This window comes from Gavia stellata, chromosome 5, assembly GCF_030936135.1.
Source record: "Gavia stellata isolate bGavSte3 chromosome 5, bGavSte3.hap2, whole genome shotgun sequence".
NCBI lineage: Eukaryota > Metazoa > Chordata > Aves > Gaviiformes > Gaviidae > Gavia > Gavia stellata.
In genome coordinates, this window is record NC_082598.1 from 32491028 (window position 1) to 32511915 (window position 20888).

General features: G+C 34.9%; 1 protein-coding gene across 2 annotated transcripts in view; it reads right to left on the minus strand.

Moving 5' to 3' along the window:
* SGCZ (sarcoglycan zeta) overlaps window positions 1–20064 on the minus strand; it is a 227650-nt gene extending 207586 nt beyond the window's left edge. Inside the window, exons 1-2 of one of the 2 annotated variants that reach the window (XM_059817946.1) lie at window positions 19960–20064; window positions 14692–14886 (exon numbers count right to left, since the gene is read on the minus strand). In XM_059817946.1, the coding sequence (XP_059673929.1) occupies window positions 14692–14886; window positions 19960–20064 (300 nt within the window). Of the gene's footprint in view, window positions 1–14691; window positions 14887–19959 lie in introns of those variants that run through there. The other variant, XM_059817947.1, reaches the window with a different exon arrangement.
* Window positions 20065–20888: the final 824 nt, after the last annotated feature.

The following is a 20888-nucleotide window of genomic DNA, read 5'->3' on the forward strand; positions in this document are numbered from 1 at the left end:
GTACTCTTGCTTTACATAAGTGACTCAGGTTTCACCTGAACCTTAGGGTATCTGAAGTAATTTTATTCGCACACACCATGAATCCAAAATCTATAAATATTTCCCTTCAGACTACAAAAAATATTTTTTTTAATTTGTACAGTAATAAAAACCTTCATCTGCCATTGAATTTTATTTTCTTGAAAGTAAATGCTTTGTTATCCTTCAGTGAGCTACAGATTACAGCTTTATTAAATCTTAAAACAGGAGTATAGCAGTCCTTTGACAGTTAGGTCAAAGCTCAGATAACAATTCAAAACAGGATATTTATTTTTCCACAGTTCCTATTAAGAACTAGAGATCGGAACACTCCTGTTAAAATTCAGAAGTGACTTGAGAGTTTATAGAAAGCATATTCCCCAAAACCTTCATTTCCACCACAGATTCTGTGTTGCCATACTTTTTGCCCTTTTTTGCTGTCCAACAGATCCTGCTTAGGTACCGCAGAAGAGTGTGATCCTTTTGTAACCATGACAAACGGATTTCACCAGTAGCATCCTGTAGATAGGGTTTCTTTAAAGGGCTGTGGCAATGGTTTAAGTTGAAGGCAATTATAGAAAGACCTAAACTTTATTTACCTAATTTATAATAGTTTACCTACTTCATCTGCCTGACTTAAATACCAAATTTTCTTACTTATATCATTAATGCAAAAAACCCCCAAAACCAAAAAGAACCAAACCAAACAAAAAACCTGATCAGAGATTACTTGATTACTTGGACACGAATAGTTCTCCCATTCAGATCTTTCCTACAAGGATCTTCCCCAATGGGCCCAATAAAAAAATAAAACGAAGAGGCTACCATAACTTATTTCTCAAGAAGGAAAACAGATCTACACCTACAAAAAGATCCAATTGTATTCTTTTTAAGAGACTCTACAGAATCATTCTATTTCCTCTTATTAGGACTTTTCAGTATAGCCAGAAAAAAGGAAAAGATACTGTGGGGTTTTATTCCCTGTGTGTTTCCACAGTATTATTATCTTTATATCCAAATGCAGCAAGAAAGGCTCAGGATGCATGCTTGATCTCTGCCCCAGTCTTTTCTTTGAGGCTTTAATTCTTTCCATCTCCAGCCCCCATTGATCACATTAACAGGACTGTTTTATGAAATGGCAGAAATGAAAACAGTTAATTTTAAATGTTACGGAGTAGCAATATAGTCTTCATAACTGAAATAATGACAAAACCCCCTAAAATGTATTTTTATGTAAGTAATCTTTCCAAAACACATAACGATAATATGATGTCTGAGCCCAGTGACTGAAATGGAAAAGAGCAAAGCAAGGGTTATCTGTCTTTCAGGTTCTTTCCATTAAAACTTCAGAAGTGCCAGAAAGATGTGGTTGCTAGCTCACACTAGATTCTAGCTTGAGTAATTCTATACCATCTTTTAATTTTAAAATTTTATGTATCTTACTTTTATTACTAAATTTGTTTCTCTTTAAGCATTCTAATGTATCCATATTAAAAATTACACTCAAGATAATTATAATAATCAATAAAATAATTCTAAAGCTAGTTGCTAAGTCATAAAGTGATTTAAATGACTGCAAATAATTTATGAAATTTAAAACTGAGAGTAAGATAATTTAGAACTAAGCCTAAAAATCAATGCTCTCCCTTTATAATTAGCATTTTAATTATGGAAGAACCAAAACCAACATGAAGCCATCAGGAAATTGAAGTGCAAACAGTTTAGATCCCTCTTGAGAAAAAATAAGTTTTGGATGTGTATATACACATGAGCTTATATCAACCAGCCCTGAGAACAAATCCACAGGCAAATTTCTTTTTATTACTAACTGTTTGCATCATACATTTTTCTTTTAAATTAACTACTGTAAAAATGAACAAGTTCTTTGATAGTTATTATCATCATTTGGTAAATAAATTAAAATGTTAGAATATGTGCCTTAAAATATAATGTGACAAAAAAGATTTCAATGTCTTTTGGATTGCATGTTCATCCAATAGAGCTAACATAGATTTTTGTCTCCTCTACTACTTCTATGTAGCATGCCCAGACCCAGAAAGGTGGCTTAAATGAGTTGTATATTCCTGAAGACAATGAAGGAAATGAGAAAGGGCTCCACCTCTATTAAAAATATCATAAAAGCATGATTTGAAGATGACCAAGTATACTTTTGTTTTATTTCTCTCTATTTATACATCTACCTTCATCTACCTTCGCTATTAAAATATCATCTCTACTGAGCAGAGGAGAGCAGGATAGTAATTTTGATTTTCATTCCATGAAAAGGACTCCTTTTCCTTTTTTGACTTGTGCCATCACAGTATACAAAAATAAAATGACTAACTAAAAGTTGAATTAGTCAATCAAAATTTGTATATATTAATTCATACTGTATTTTTGTTATACTTATTTCAATTAGGTTTTGTTGAAGTAGAGAGAAATCTGTTACCCTCTTGCACATCCTTGCTTTTATAAACCTGAGCTTTGAAGGTAACATGAAAAGTAAATACAGTAAGTAGAAAGTTTTGCTTGGGAAAGTTTTTTCTTGGTATTGTTCTACTGTGTAGACAGATTTCAATGGGATCAGAGGAAAGGGAGATCTATAGTTAAAAACAATTCTGTGCACCATAAAAATGCACATTTCATTATTAGAGATGTTAAAATATGTACTTGATTCTTTTTTCTTTCTTTCTAAGATTTAATAAATAGATGCAAAACTCTCAAGATCTTACAGGAGGCCCTGCACAATTTGTTTTACTTAACTGAATGGCATAGTAAAAAAATTTGCACTGAGTTTCTGAGGATTGATGCCCAACTGAGTATATTATTGGCATGATGGACACTGATGTGACAGAAAGGGTATGCACCATATTGCCTGCAACAACGCATTGTTAGACAAGCTCTGTTGGACCAGGTTTTTCCAGGAAAGGCATCCAAATTTATATTGCAATCAAGAGCTTTAGGATTGTGTAATAATGTTGACTCCTATTTTGTGGTGGTTCCACTATTTCTACATTGCCTCTGGCAATATCATTTATATTCTGCTTTTATTGAATTTCTTGATTTTTACTCCTTGATTGTATCTAGCAGCAGAGTAAAATATGACTGTCAAACATAAACAAGATATCCCATCAGTGTTGCATCTTTTGGGTAAAGATCTTAAAATTTTTTGTCCTCGCCCCCTGCGGGCCACACAAATATCTTATTCACATTTTTGATTAAAAAAAACTTCTTGTTGCTGTATTATTCCTGCTTAAAACATTTGATTTCATCATTTAATCCTGCCTGGGATTCCAACCACACATCTAATATCCTGACTTATAAGAAAGAAGAGGAAATACTCTGCCATGTAAAATACATATCACTACATATTCTATCTTATCTTCTATTTCTTTTTTATTATAATTTCCAGATGTACTAGGTCTAATTTAGGCTAGATTGACACGAGTACATTCTGCTCCTGTACACAGACTTGTATTGATTCCAAGATGGAAGATTCGTACAAATAAAAGCAGGATTCCAAGCACAGACTGTAATTTTTTTATTGTTCTCTATACCCACATAAATCATTCCAATAGTAGAAGGGAAAGAAGAAACCATGACACATTTCATTATTCGTACAGATTGTTGGTGCCTTTAAGTAACTAAAGTTTGTTGAAGTGGTTTGAGATCTTTCTAATTACTGCTACATAACATTACAAAACATTATGGCTTAGCCTGAACTATAAAATTAACTTGGTCTGCTTTAGTTGCCCTATTTGAGACAAACATGCTGATGCATTAGCCTCCTTTTCTTTTCACGTCATAACTTTCTGTTGATTGTTTTCTTGAACCATAATATCCAAAATTAAGTTTTTTCTCTCTCCGCCCCCCCCCCCCCCCCCCCCCCCAATTAAAAAGGATTGCACGCCAACAACTCTCTTCAAACATCTGCTATTCAAGCTATGCAACTGGACAAATCCAAGCATCAGAACTGGCTTATTGGATAAACCTTTAAGAATTCAAAATGAACTTTGTACAATAGTCTCTTGAAAATCTCACTTTCCATAAACACTAATGTCATGCTAGAATACACATGGGGAAGGGAACACAGATGAAAGCCAATAATGAAAATTAAGTTAATTCAATTTTCATGAAAGCAAGTATTTAAAAATGTCTGAGATACTTGTTCCAGCCTATTTACACAGTGAATGATTAAGAATAAGCTGTCTAGTAAACATTCTTCACTCAGCTGAAACACATTATTACTATTTAATAGAAGGTAAACATCCAGAAACTGAAAACAAATATATATCTATTCATTATAATCTAACCTATCACATGAATTGAAGTTGTTGTTGCCCTCTTCTATACTTTCTATAGCCACACTCAGCATTCTTTTTGAATGTTAAAACTCTTACAAGAGGTTGCACAAGTCATAGTTTAATGCATATCAGAACCACTGCAGTGAATGGTAGCCATCCACACTTTTTTTGAAACATGGGGCAAGCTACCTGTGGCATGCTGGACTGCTGACATTGGATAAAGGTACAAGTTATGAATCTGTGTCCCTTAAGCTGATTCTAAATCAGTCCTGACACTTCATGAAACAAATCTGAAGCAATGAGACAAATGAATAAGCAGTGACCTTGTACAGGCAAACGCCTCTTTATGTTCTTAATGAATCTCTGTAAAGTAAACATTGTCTATAGGCAGTTTTCCCTAAGCATTCAAGTTCTGGGTACTACAGTACAATTTTCCAAAGCCACTGCAAGGTCAGGTTGAAATTGCTTAAACTATCGTATAAATAGATGATTTTTTTTTCTACAGTGAATCAAATCACATTTTTACAAGGTTAAGTAGGGTGCAAAGTATTTATTCCCTTTTTCTGCTGGGAACTTTACTAGTATTCTGTCATTAAATCTGCATGACCAAACAAAAATAAAAATGAGAAATGAATTTTATTCCATTTTTTCTTCATCAGAGACAATCTGTAACAATAGACGCCAAAATGTACAGATGTATATCCCAGGAATAAAATAAAATATTTAGAATCTGCATTCAGCCACCCAGAATTAATAATGTAACCTGCAAATCAAACCAAGGCAATTCTTATTTCCTAAGAAGTGCTATTAAATAGCACTGTTTTAAACAATACCTTCCTACTTTTTACAGGAAGATGCATTTGCATGAGATGCCCAGCACTGTAAAACAGCTAACCAAATATCTGTAACAGTGGCTTGACTGTTCATGCAAACTGTTGCTGTACACATATGTAACAAATAGGAGATTGCAAACTTGCTTTCACATTACTTGCCTTCCCACTGTGAAATGACAGATTTTAACTTTTCCCCTCCCTTTCATTGGGGAAAAAAATAAAAAAAGGAGATAACAGAGATTTACAGAAATTAATTAGGATTGTGCACGTTAATTACTATACAGTCAAGTAAACCTACACCCTACTTGCACTGACAGATTGATTTTTTCTTCCCTCATAAGTGCTAGGAAAGGAGATATACAATACAGGAGGTACATATACAAAATGAGATAAAAAGTGATTTAGAAAAATGGTATTAGAAATACTTAAAATATGTTCTTCATTGTACTCAGGACAACAACTATGTGACGTACTCAAAAGAGAGTAAGAATAAATCAGTTCATTCCTACCCACTGCACTTCAAATGAAAGAGGACACAAGTTTTACAAAATACCCTCCAGCTCCATAATGTTGTGCTTTTACATGAAGGTTAACAAAAGAGATAAAAAAGCACAAGTAAAATTAACTCGTAGCAAGATTCTTTTGCTGACATGCTATGAGCAAGTGTTTGAATCATGCATGGAGCTGACAGGTTCGTTCAAGAAGCTTACGTCTCTGTTTTCCAGTGCAACATAAAATGGAGGTGAGAACATAGCCAATAATACAAATAAGACCCTGTGCGTGTGTGTATGCATGTGCTCGTGCACACGCATATGGTTTTCGAATACTCATTTTAGCTGGCTGCCAATTTTCTAAACATTTTTTCAAAGGAATTAGAAACCTGAGCAAAAAATATTCTTGAGGAATACACATCTATTTCATAGGAATTTTCAATAAAATTTATTATAAGGATGATATCTAATGATTGAGACTAAAAGATAGTAAGATAGAAGTCATGTATCTATTAAAAAGGAACATCAGAAATCAGAAGGACTAATAGCCTATGAGTAGGACACTTACCTGGGACATGATCTATATTGGACACTGCATGAATTTGAACCTTGGTCTCCAATATCTTGACTAAGTCTCTTAATCATTAATAATTTATGATATTGCCTGCTCTGGACTGGATCTTTCTCACTACAAAAAACAAACAAAAAGGAAACAAAAGCTTTCTTGCATTCATCCCAAAATGGGACATCAGGTTCTTGAAAACTAAAATATTGAGGGATGTAGAGAAATAGTTTTCTATCTAGTTAAGAGATAACAAGTTTTGAAAATGAGATCATTTACATTTTAAAATAAATTATTGACAATGAATGATTGCCATTGAAATAAATGAAATCTGCATATGTGACAGAACATATTTATTAAATATCCAGCAACTGCTACTATTAAATCATAATAGTATTTATTCAAAACCTAATACTAAACTGCTGCCTTTGTTAAATGAAAGAAGTTGTCTATTTGCAAAACAACCAAACTATTTTTGAGTAGAGATAAGTGCAGCTATTACACAACTTCATAAATTTCAAACGCCAATCTGCTACAAATTAGACATGTCTCAATAAAAATTAGCTAAGTAATGGAAAAAAGCTTTTTCTTAGTTCTAATTGAAATCTTTGCATAGATCAGCAGAACTAACTGAACTGGTAACAGAACAAATACTGTTTTGATCATCAAATAAAGCAACCTGGGTGGTCAAAGAATCTTAGAAACCTGACAGCTCATATCACTGTCATACTTGTTGATAAATGGATAATGAGTATTACAGTATAGTTTTGCAAATAAATTATTTTCTTATTCTACAGTATGCCAAGACAGTTTGCTATAAGTCTAGATAAAAGCATTGAACACAGTTGCTTTAGTTCTGTACCACTAAAACCTTAAGTATCAAATTATAGCTTTAATGGACAAATTGTACTTTTAAAGAAATTATAAGTATTTTTTCCATATTAGATATTAAGATCAGAAGTGTGTGCATGTCTGCGTGCAGGTGTGTGTGTTCCAACAACACAGAAAGTTAAAAATTTGAAAGATTTCCTCATTCTTGCACAGCAACCAAAACCCAGGAAAATATACCTGTGCTTACTGGTCTCTGTAAGCAATGTTAATAAAATATTATCATTCAGATTTAGATTTTTGCAGATCCGAAAAATTCTAACTCTAAAAGTCAAACTCCTAAAGGAATATAGGACATTCTACAAAGATGCAAACAGAGAGGAGTTAATGGTTGCATATATCTGCATTATTATATCTGCTGTCATTGAAAAAGAAACCATGCTTAGTTGGCATGTGTATCTTCCAGCAGACATTCAACCATCTTGCAAATCGCCTGCTGTCCAAACAATGTGAAGTTGGAGCGAGGCAGCCAGCAACCAGAGTATGTTCAATTGTGAGCATGAAGCACGGGAATTCTAGCCAGGAAATTCAAACTGCTGTTTATGCTCTGCTTATGTTTGAAGCTAAATTGATGTTCAAGTTCCCTTGAGAAATGACTGTCTCAACGCAGACAATAAGGTGTCTCATTCCCGATCTTAAAAGTAATTCCCATGGTACTGGCAAGAGGAGTTTAACATGTATCAATGCAGAAAACATCGTGCCATGACAGCAGTCAAAATTGACTACAACACTGCAAGTAACTACAGCAAGAGAAAATATCAGAATTGGGCGACTGCATTCTTACAGGGGTAACAAAGTAAGTCTTTTCATACATCAATTCCTAAGGGGAAAGCAGAATATGGAGACGAACAAAACCAGATGTAAAATCAAAACCAGTAAAACAGTTTGGTGCTGATATTTCCTAGGATATGTGGCTGAGTGACAGGCCTACCCAAAAGAGATCCTAAGAACTAAACGGGTTCACATTTGCATTTTTCCTACCATTACAATTTTTTCAGCTTTGGTAAACTCTAAACTTCAATGTAATGTAATAAGCAATGGAATAATGCAATATCAAGTAAATGCCAATATCAATGCCAATTGTGTGCATATTGGAAAACGTATAAATGCACTGATATTAAATGCCTCCCCCGCCAAAAGGGTGACTTAGGTTTCTATGCTGATTGCCCCATGTCACTTCACAATGTCACTTCACAGCAGTAAGAGGAATACTTCGAATTTCTGTTTTAAAACTGTAATTTGAAATACCTGCAGAAAACTTTCAGTCGCATAATTCTACACTGGTCTTTGTTTAGTGACAAAAATGTAAGGTAAATCTCTTTTACAGAGTAAGTAATCAGATTGACAGACTGTCAATATACTTTATTTGTTAACAGCTATATGAAGAATAAATTATATAAAATTATAGTTCTACTGAGGTTAGATTAACTTAAAGATGATACAAGATAAAAATTATATCAGAGAATAGTGTTCAAGTGATTAAACATTTAAAGAAAAAGCAAGGTAATTATCTATGCTATGGACCATACAAATACATGACAACATGAATGCAGGCACAGTAAAAAATATTTCTTTCTTTGCTATCCTTTAAAATTCATATATAATTACATAAGTGAAATAACCAGGATGTATAAATGCACAACATATCCATACTTTACCCTGTGGTTAGGTCACCAAGTTATTACTTGTGTGTCCCATCCTTCTTGAGACAGCTAGCATGCCAATTGTATAGACACAAAAAAGTAACCAACAGCTTTGAGCTTCATTAGACACATAAAAAACCTAGACTAAGTGAGAGGCAATTAAATCCTGAGGGAAAGTGAAAGACAGACATTTCCATGGGGGAACCTGTGGACCATGGCAAGGTTAGTACAAGGAAAGGAAATTATAAATATTCCACAAAACTCAAGTCTCCTAAGTCTATTATTTTGATATTGACAAAAGCTACAGATTTCAGTTCCCAGCTTGATTTTTCGAAGAAGTTTTGCATGTCTCCTTTGAACATCAGGCTTAAGAGACATGAGGAAAGTTGAGTTCATTCTTGAATACAGCAGTTGTTTACTTTTCAGGAAAGCATTTGATACAATAGATGAAGTCTGAAGTTCAGGCATGTGGTTCAGAGGTTTTGATGGTTCCATTAGGGGACAATATATCGTAGAGGCTGTCAAATTATTTTATCCTTACCACTCAGGACAGAGAAGATCCACTTGATGCACGTAAGACGACAAAGAGTTTTATTCCAATGACGAGTTTAGCCCAGGGATTATTTCAGGGTTGAGTTATTGGCAGAGCATTTTGTTCAAGGTCAGGTCTTCCTCTAATATAGCCTACTCCTGAATGATTACTTTCCACGTAAACCCAGAATAGTATGGTGTGTTACAGCTCCATGCATCTATCAGTGGACATGTTTAGGGACTTCTTTGTCCTGAAGTTCTTATATGCTTTCACATGTATCTTTCTAAACAGACGATCAAACAGTGAGGTAACAGATCTTGACTAGATGTTAAAGGACTGTAACACTAAACTACCAGTGGGGCAATATCTTTCAAAAAATGATTACTACATCTCTGATTCCACCATCTAATATTCCTTCTGCTACACAGATAATAATTACCTTCAGTTTTGCTCCTCTGATACATATTATATCAGGGCAATTATTTGTAAATTTTATTTACCTTTCAAGTTTCTTTCTTACATTGTACACTGGAAGAAGAGATTCTATACAGAAAAGTTTCTCTACCTTTCCCAGCTATACAACTTAATCTGAAAAAAGTAGACTTGCACAACTTGCCTGTACTATGTTTTTACACAATTGCAAATAAATCATATATCCATTTTAATAACAACTTTGATGAGCTATTCAACATCCACCCTTAAGGACAATTCGCTTCAGTTTCCTGTCTTACTATGAGATGAGTGGCCTTACAGGAGACCCCATTTCTCCACTTAGTGTATAAAAAGAGCATGGCGTAACTAGCTCAGATTCAGAATGCAACTTTTACATGCAAGGTCAGTATATTCAGAAAACTTTTCCAACTGGAGAATCTATAAATTGATCTCAGAAAGGCTTTTATTGTGCCAATTGGCCAGTGGCTGCAGCTGTACAGTTAAAAATAGAAAGTCAACAGCTAATACAAATTAACATTGTTGCAATTGTCAGCCAGCAATGACAAACACATGCCCTGGCTCTTCATGACCCCTTGAAGTGGTGCAATTACTATTGTATTTATAAAAAGCTCAACATTGGCTTATGCTAAAACAGCAAATAATTTCAAATAATGTCAAAATGTCAAAGCAGTTCAATTTCAGCATTTATTTTATCATGGCTAGATTCCTCTTTTGTACGAATACTCTTTAAACCAGTTTAGCAACAGTATTTTCCTTTTCAAAAGGTTTCTAGCTGCACTTCTGATTTCCTATCACTGCTCAGATATACAAATATAAATTCTTAGTTTGTATCTTTCTATACCTATATACGTGTGCATGGAAGAAATATATGTGTATTTCAAAGCTATTGCATTCTTTAAATTCATGAAGTTAAAACCAAAATTATTTTACTCTCAGATATCTGAGTTTGGTTAAAACCAAATTATTTTACTCTCAGACATCTGTCGCTAATAATGTGACTCCTTCAGACTTGATACAAATTTCCCACTGGTGCTCAAATGTGCATGTGTGGACATAAGCGTGAAGATTTTACTGAACTTTTTATATGGCAATCTTCTAGCAATCAATTTTTGAACCCATACAGAGACTCTAATGTGAATACTAACTAGTCCAAGTAGAAGACTACCATTCCATCAATCTGCAGAAGAAAACTAGTATTCTTCAGAGTATAATTAACAAAATGGATTTGAACATGATCCAACGTAACAGTGCTTATAAAAGCAGAAGCAAACACTCACAGACTTTTTTCATTCTTTCAGCTTTAAGTTGTTTAATATGCTTACAGCTATTACATGTAGCTTTATAATATTAAATAACCCATGTCATTTAATTACTCTATTTTTTAACAGTCTTTTTGTAAAACAAATGTGTGCACTTTAAGATACATAATATCAGGTCGTAAACCACAGTTTTATGCCTACGGATCCTGCTTTTTGCAACAGTTTAACCACAGATCATTCCATAAATTTATATAAAAGTTGGAAGACAAAACCAAATCAGTCCTAAAGCAGTACATTTCATTAAACAAAAGCATGAAATATTTTGCCATTAAAAGAATAATTTTATGTCAACAGGGATATACTACATATAAATTTGAGTAAGAATGATCTGGTAGTGATATTATCATTAAATAAAATGCTTCTGTTATTCTTTTTAAGTACAAAATCCTTTGGGAACAGTAATTTTTCCAGATTGTTCATAACAAACTGTTAAGCAGGAATTCGCATTTCTGAGGTTGTTAAGGGGTATATGATATTTCAAAAGAACAGCGTTCCCAAGCATATGCAACATTTGGGGGGGGGGGGGGGGAGCGGGGGGCGGGGTTCATATGAAAGAGGAGTGATATGTTCCACTTTTGTTTTCCAAATAGCTTACTGGTATACATGACTATGGTAAATGTGAATATACAAAATTAATTTTAATTCTCCAAGGCTTTAGATACGGTTTGCCCCAGCCTCCTCCTAGATAAACTGATACGTTATGGTTTAGACAAGTGCTCTGTGCAGTGGGCGGGGAACTGGCTGACAGGTCACACCCAGGGGGTGGTAGTAAATACCTCCTTTTCAAACTGGCAACCTGGCACAAGTGGGGTCCCCCAGGGATCGATATTGGGCCCAACACTGTTCAGTATCTTCATAAGTGACCTGGATGACGGGATCAAGTTTGCCAATGATACCAAACTGAGTGGGGAAGCGGACACTTCAGAAGGGACAGCCACCCTGCAGGAAGACCTGGATAGGCTGGAAGAGTGGGCTAACAAGAACCTTATGAAGTTCAACAAGGACGAGTGTAAGGTCTTGCACCTGGGAGAACATAATCGAGGCTGGAATCTACCCGGCTGGGGAGCAGCTCTGTGGAAAGGGACGTGGGGGTCCTGGTGGACAACAAGCTCAATATGAGTGAACAGTGTGCTGCTGCAGCAAAAAAAGCCAATAAGATGCTGGATTGCATCAACAAAGGCATCGCCAGAAGAGATAAGGAAGTCATTATCCTGCTCTACTCAGCGCTTGTCAGGCCACACCTGGAATACTGTGTTCAGTTTTGGTCCCCACTATGCAAAAAAGATGTGGACAAGCTGGAGAGGGTCCGGAGAAGGGCCAAAAAGATGACCAAAGGACTGGGAAGCCTGCCGCATGAGGAAAGGTTGAGAGAACTGTGTTTGTTCAGCCTTGAGAAAACAAAGCTTAGGGAAGACCTTATCACCATGTTCCAGTATTTAAAGGGTGGCTACAAAGAAGATGGAGACTCCGTTTTTACAAGGGGTCACATGGAACAGACAGGGGTAAGGGGTAAAAGTTACTCCTGGGGAGACTCCGACTGGACACAAGAGGAAAATTTTTCACAATGAGAACAATCAGCCATTGGAATAATCTCCCCAGGGAAGTGCTGGATTCCCCAACATTGGACACTTTCAAGATGCAGCTGGACAGGTTGCTGGGCCGTCTTGTCTAGACTTTACTTTTGTCAAGCAATGTTGGACCAGATGATTCTTTAGGTCCCTTCCAACCTGGTGTTCTATGATTCTTTAACAGGAGGGTTAAAGATTAACTCACACTAGTCAGTGGCATACCATTTATCTGTATTCATAACAAATTTGGGATTACTACAGATGAACATAAGCTTTGTGATTTCTGAATTGTAATAATGAAATAACGAATTTGAAAATCAAGTGCATGGCATTTCAAACACTAATCTGGTGACATTATTAAGCCAGTGTTTGTGTAATTATTTTAGGTACATACATTTTTCAAGCTACTGAAAAAAGGTTTTCAATCCACTAACTAGTAACCAGAACTGCTGAAACAATCCGGTTGTTTCCTGCACAAGATTCCAGCACTGCTTTAGTGGTTCACCGTAAATCTTTATCCTTCTAACAAAGCTTTGACACATGGAAAAGAAAAATAGTTCAAAATATCTTTTTCGGTTTTGTTTTAAAAAGATTGTATGTTCAAATTGTCAGACTTTTAAACTGGATAGTGCTATAGTAGCTTGTAGTGTGGAAGGTCAAACATTGCCTAGATATAGAAGCAGTAGTTTCAGATATTTTATTGGAAAGCAATCTCCTGCACAGAGAAAAAATCTTTGCTTTTTCAAACTGCATCTTAACCTATTTAAATTTCCATGCTTAATTCTCCTCTGGAATAATAGCAGACAATTTTACTGAAGTAAACAGGTATGCCTAAATATGCTTCTAATACAAATAGCAAAAGCATATGTGGATATACTGTTTTGCAAGCACATTATGCTGAAAAAAAGAAAAAACAAAAACAAACAAACAAACAAAAAGCAAAAAAACAAGCAACCCCCCCCCCCCCAAACTTCTAACAAACTCTCCAATACATGAATATTGAAGTCATACAGTTGGCAAAATATGAATCCAACATATTCATCCACTACTGGCAACACAGAAGTAGTAATGTATTTGCAGAATATGCCTCACCAGGCTATGATCTCAGATAACCCTATGCATTACAGAGCATTAGCAGATATAGAAAATTTTACACATATGTTTAATGCTGGTTTTTTGGCTGTTTTTTACTTCCAATAAACTAATGGAGAATAGAAATGTGCTATGAACCTAGGAATTAGGAATGTATTACTAGCTACATCAAAATATGGCTTATGAATGTCAAAATCCAGAGATAGAGACTATACTGATCTTAGCTATTTTAAACTGTGGAGTGTTCTATCTTTTCTTTTTATATACAAAAGGACACTACTCCACTGCCAACTAGTGAGCACTTCTACCACCTTTATCCAAACAAAGCTTTGGCAACAGCTGGGCAGATAACACAGTTTCCACTGAACGCAGATGTTCTTTCAGGTGTACATCTGAAATACAGACTTGGTAACACTTAAAGATTCCAGATGGAGGCTGTGTCATAAAAGCCTGTGGCTTTTATACTCACCTACGCCCTCTTATCAACATCAAAACAGCTCCCCTAAGTTCTAGGTGAAACACAGTCCCAAAGGTCAGTGAACTCTAAAAAAATACTAAGAACAACATAAACTAAAAAAGCCACCCTAAATTGACCTAACTAACCCAGTTCCCTCCTAAGAGAGATACCATACAGAACACACATAGTAGATGCCTGCTGATTGCTATCACTGGTTGTGACAAGTAACCAAGAGATGCTTGGGGCAGTCACCATGATGCTTTTGGTTAGGCAAAAAAAAAAATCTAAGATCCAGATATATTTTCAGCAGATATGTTTAACCAAAAATATCTGAATAAATAGGGCACAGGTCCTCTCACTGCAGAATATACACAAAAGGTATAAATACCTGAAGTAACACTCAAAGAAGGATATATGATCTTTTTATTCCCAAATTACAAGATTTGTATATGACATGGTAAAGGAAAAAGGACTAAAGCTACAAGTTATTACTTCAAGAAACAGGATACATAAAGTTACTCTGATACTTACCACTGTGAAATTCATAACCTTCAAAATCCATATTGTCATTGCTAAGTTAACAATCATGGTAACCAACAGCAGAAGGACAAAGAAGTATAAGCACCTCTTTCGCCATCCATAAATCCCTACTGGGTAAAACTGAGGATGTTCAGTCCTTGGAAGGCTGTTCTGTTGTGTTGCTAATATATACTGTTCTCGTGTCATCTGGAAAAGAAAGATGTAAGTATAAGTAAGCAAATGAGAGGCCTGTTTTTCATAGATTTTCTTACATTAAGATTATCTGAGAATGTATAGAAAATCAGTTTTTATGGGCACAGAAGGGATGCATTCATTCAGCATAAACCACGTCAATGTTATTTTTACTAGGCATTTAGTAAGAATTTTGAGGTTTTCATTAACTTAAAGTGAACCTTTGGTTTGATACTTCAAATTGGATTTGCATTTCAAATTTATCAGCAAGAAACTGTGAAAAATATTAATGTAAACCATGTATGTATTCTGTGTATCCATGTATACATTCTATTTCTGAAGACTGTTTTTATGAGGTCATTCAGAAAAATTTGAGTTTGGAGAAAAAAGTCACTTAACATTTTTTGTATTGGTTTTGGCTGAGATGAAGGTCTGAGATTGAGGTCCCTTCCAACCTGGTGTTCCATGATTCTATAATATGACACTCTTATTAATTGGCAATATATTAAATTTATTTCCCCAAGTCGAGTCTGTTTTGCCCATGACAGTAAGTGCTGAGGGATCTCCCTGTCCTTACCTTGACCCACAAGCCTTTTGTCATACTTTCACTCCCCCTGTCCAGTTGAGGAGGGGGAGTGATAGAGTGGCTTAGTCGGCATCTGGTGGCTAGCCAAGGTCAACCTACCACAATGATCTACAAGCAATTTTTTTCTTAAATCTTTTGAATATTTTTCCAATCAAAAACCAAACCAAACCTTTTAATTCTGAAACTGTTCAATATAAAACTACATATCACCAGCTGCCTTCGGGCCTCAGGCAAGTTGGTCAGACCCAAGTCACATAACACCAGTTCTTCCCAACCATCCACAAGGATCAAGGCCTCGTTTTTCTAAGAACTGCACATATATATATATATAATAAGCAGGCCCAAAGAATTTGCCATTTGCTATGAATATAAAAATATTGTTGTGATTTTGGTTTTATTTTTTATGGTTATTAATCTGGCCAGTTACAATTATTGGCAACACTGACTACTGATTTGTATACTCATGTAAAAAATCATCAGCTGATTTTTAAGCTATTGAAAACCAAAACAAATCCTAGTTGATCTGGTAATTAGTACCTGGAGATGTTAAGAGCATTAAGACAAAAAACACATAAATGTTTGATAAATATCTCCGTTTAGTATCATGTTTTTATCACCAGTAACTGAAAAGATACTACACCATATCTACTTCAGATAAGCATTTTTAACTGAGGAGGAGCTGCTGTGAGCTCTGTGTTTTTGTAAATCATGAAAAGGAAAAGAAATTCTAGAATACTAGAAGAACAAGTAAGCTATTTATATATTTTTTAAAAGTGATTTGCATGACCCTTGCTAAACCATGCAATATAACAGAACATCTTTCAAAAAAATGGTCACATCTAAAAAAATCTGACAAATTTTTGCCAAGAATTCTGACTGATAAAATGCACATATACTTTATATAGAAAAATACATACACACAGGTATTTATTAATACATATGTATATATCTAGATCATAGAAATACATACAAATATACATGCAAACTTTTGATGACTGAGTTGCTATTTCATCCTATTCAACTTTCAAAATACATTATAAAAATACACATTCTAAACTAGTGACTGACAGGTCTTATTGATGAGGAATTATCATTAAATGGACATTTAAAAAAAATATGACTGCCATATAAACTTAATGCTATTCCATTATTCAGGTCTTGTAAATATGAAATAACTGGTGACAACATTTCAAGATGAGACAAGAACTATGGTTTGAAAGTTTACCTGGGTTTCTGCCATTAGGATACTTGAGGGTCTCAAAACAAAAATAATTGAATTACAGAAGTGCTCCTTTAAATATTTGAAGGGTTTCAATGCTAGCACCTTAAACTGGTAAACTCCATGGTGCACACATGCATACATACACAGAGTCATAAGCAACACAGAGCCACATGCTAAAGAAATTAAAAATAACTCCTGTGCTCTGATAAGTAATGAGATTTCTAATTCAAATAAAAAGTAATATGGGATACATTATTCAGTAACTACAAAGAAATTAAATCAGTTCTTACACTGCACTGAACAAGTATCATGAACAAGAGAAAGGAAACTATCACAGCACTGTAAACTATTTAGTCATGTCACAACTGTACCTGAATATATTTTGCAATTTTTAATTTTCATTTTTGGTTACTCCTACACTTTTTGATCTTTTTCAGTACCATAAAAAATGTGATTGTGCATATTCACTAGGCACAGGTGAATCTGAGTAAGCACACAGCATGAAATCTAGATCACAATCAAGGCAATGACCTTTGAACTATCGATATTTTAGGGCTATAATGTACTATTGGAACAGATATCTTAAATTGTAAAAGTAATTAAAGAATGGAGCAGAGACATTTTACATTTTCAAAGTTTATTTTAGTCTTTGGGAAACTTTCTTACAGAGGTAAATTTTCAAAGCAGAAAAATGAAAGAGAAGAAAAAGAGCAAATGAACTAAATCCAGAGGGTGAGGTGGCTGGTATAATTCCTGAAGTTAGGGGTGGCAATCTACTTAAACAAGTGTTAACAAAAACTGTTTAGAACATGATTATACCTGCAAATAATTCTCTAGACAAATATAAATTCGACTTAATGGCTCACAGCTCTTTTCTAAGTGCCACAAAAGAAGAATCAGATTCAAAACTAAGGAATGAAATAAAAGGATCATTGTTCTTAATTACAAATAGTTAGACAAACACCAGAAACAATCCAATATTTCCTGTTAACATCTGGGCAGGCAATTTGACTTCCAGGTGACTGATTTTCTGAAAAGAAAATTATATTATTTTGTGTATTTTGAAGACAAAATAGGATTTTTATTTCTGGATCAGCTCTACATATACTTTAAACCTATGTTGATTCCATTTATCCTACATTTTTTAAAAAGTCACCCAAGAATACAAGTATATGTGTTAAAAGGTAGGGTTTTTACCATTTTGCACACACACACAAAAAAAGTGGTAAAAGATACATTTAGATACATAATCTTAAATGGTAGGAGTGGGATGCCATATGATATAAGATCTCAGTAAGGCAATTAAAGAATTCTTCTCGCAGTGTGGTTGACTGAATGAAAATGAAGATTAATGCAATAGCTTCTCCATGACACACTGAGGAGTTTTTAGGGACATCACCTCTCTGCATGTGCATCCAGCTGCTAAAACAGGTGGAAGGCTAAACTGAGTGCAATACCTTTGATCAAAGCACAAGACGCTTTAAGAAATGAAGATGACTACAAAAGATTATGATTATACTTAACAGAAACAGCAGAAGTTATCAGAGGGCTTTTACACAGGTTGATATGGCTTCTACATGTCTGAAAATCAGGCAGTCTAACAAAAACCTGGTATCCCAGTGGGGATGGGGGAAGGTAGGAGGAAAGAAAGAAACTTCATAAATGATTTGCCAGGATAACTACCATTTTCTTCAGATCTAAAACAAGCATTCTTCTCTTGTAATTAAACACTGGGACTCCAGTGTTTTTCCTATCCCAAATCTATGTCTCAAGCAAGCAAAGCTTTTTACAACAAACAAGACCTGTGTCAGCGTCTTCGTACATATGAGGAACGGAAGCTCAGGGAGGGAGAAAAAGCAACTTCTCCGCAGACAACAAGCAAACTGATGAAGAACTGAAGACCCGAATCACTTAAGTCTCATTCCACTGCCTTCCATTTGGCATTACTTTCAGGTGTTTTTTTTTCCATTTTAGAGGCAATACAAGTTTGGGGGCATTATAATGACAGCTGGTCAAAAGTTAGTTTTTCTAGTTCATGCTCTCTCCCAGTTTCTTTTCAACTTACTGAGAAGCTCAAGTCGAAGGTCTCAAGAGTTCCACAACCCCTGCAGCAAATTCTGTAACTCAGATTGCATAGAGATGCACAGCGCTCTCTAATCTTACCCAGATTTTCTGCTTGCTTCAGTTAATACATTTCACTTGACAGTCCTTGCTATTAACCAAGCTTTCATACTCTTATCTTTGAGAAAAATATTATTCAGTATCATATTTTTTTAAAGTGTTTAATAAAGCCTGCCTGCATTCCTAAGGGTGTAGAAGAGAAAAAACCAAACTGAGTATGTTTGAAACATCAATACAATGATTAAAAGTGGTTTGAAATTTTCAGTGATGAGTGCTCTTATTGCGAGCATGTAGATTCATTGAAATTTATCCATTTAAACAAACACCCAATAAAATGGAGATGGATGCCATCAGACATTCACTCATACCTTGGCGGGACAGAAAAACTTTCATTCTATTATTTATTTTTTTTAAAGAGCTTCCAACATTTTTTACTACATTCAACATCTAGAACTTCAACACAATTATTTTTTTGCTATATTTATATATGAAACAAAAATAAAAGCATTACTTCTTCCATGACTATTCTTTTGAGACTTCAATTTTTTAATGATGTTTCTTATTAACAGGAATTACTGACACAGGTATATCAAGACTTAAGTAAGAAAATAACCTTAATGGTGGTAGAAGTATATCTCTGGGAATGATTTGATAATTGTTATGTTTTGAATGGAAAATGTTTATTTAAAGCTACAAGGAATTTTCAAGTCTGACAAGATATTATCAGAGCAAATATTTAGCTATATTCAAAAAAACTAAGAAATCAACATCTATTTTGACAGATAAAATCTGAAACTGTTTACTACTCACATCATGAAACAGATAAACCAAAAACCAATATGATTTTTGCTACCTCAGGTATTATAATTGTAGCCTTGCACATGACACTGCTTCTAGACATTTTCATTACGGATTGATTCTCAGTGCGTTATTTTCTTAAATCGTAGACAGAATAAAAAACATAAAGTAATTTTATAATATAAAAATATAATAGGAACATATTAGCAACCAGATGAGGTGTGGAGGTGAAGAGATAGAAGAAAAACTACAGTTAGCAGGGAAATTTCTTCACATCAGCATTTAGAGAAAAAAACACAAAAATCAAAAAGCAATCTGCTTGTAACTAGCCATAGCTCAGGAGATCATATAGATGATTTACCAGAACCAGCTGGCACTCTCCACTCACCCTGACAGTAACACGGCCACGGGCCAGCAGCTCATGCTGTGGACAGCTCTCTTTTGCTATGACACTACAGCCGGTCATTCATTTTGCTTCCACTCTATGCAGTATGTGGCATTAATTAAGCTTACAGTTGAAATATTATTTCACTGTTTTCTTTATAGACTTTAGCTAGATGTTTACTATTTGTAGTGAAAAATGTATCACACAGAGCAGGAAGTGCTGTAAGAACCATAACATTTCTTATACAGCAAATACACAAATACTTAGTACGTTGCATCCCAACCTTGACTCTAAAATCAAGGGTTGGGATGAAAGTGGTAAGTTCATTACAACAATAAATAGGAAGATGGCAAGCAAGTGGCTTGTATCTATTGAAAAGGTCCTATGAATAGAAGGATGGATTTTCTTGGAAAGCTTTTAAAATGCCAAACGGCTGTACACAAAGCTCTTGCTCTCACTCCCAGCATGTGTTGAAGCAGCTAAACTGTTTGTTCTCTTCTGCAAGGGTTTGGTACTCTACAGCTGATTTCCAAAAATGATAGAAAAAGATGGTATCATCTTGAGCTAGTGGGGATCATATTAACCACTGTGAATAGACTGACAAGGTAGTAGAGCTGCATTCTTAGAGAATTAAATATTGGATGGAGAAAGCAGCTTCCTCTGAAAACTTCTTTTATCTGGGCTACGCCTGACACCTGCAAAGTCTCCTCCTTATGGTATTAGCCATTCAAGCCTTTCTAAAGGCAGCCAAAAGCATGTCAGCAACTGACCCTGGTACAAATGGTCATTGGGCCACAAATTGTTGGCCAGATATGATAAAAGCCACATCACTCTATTGTACATTACTGGCAACAGAAATCAGTGTAGATCCTTATTGCCCTGATGAACAATTTTACATTTGTCAG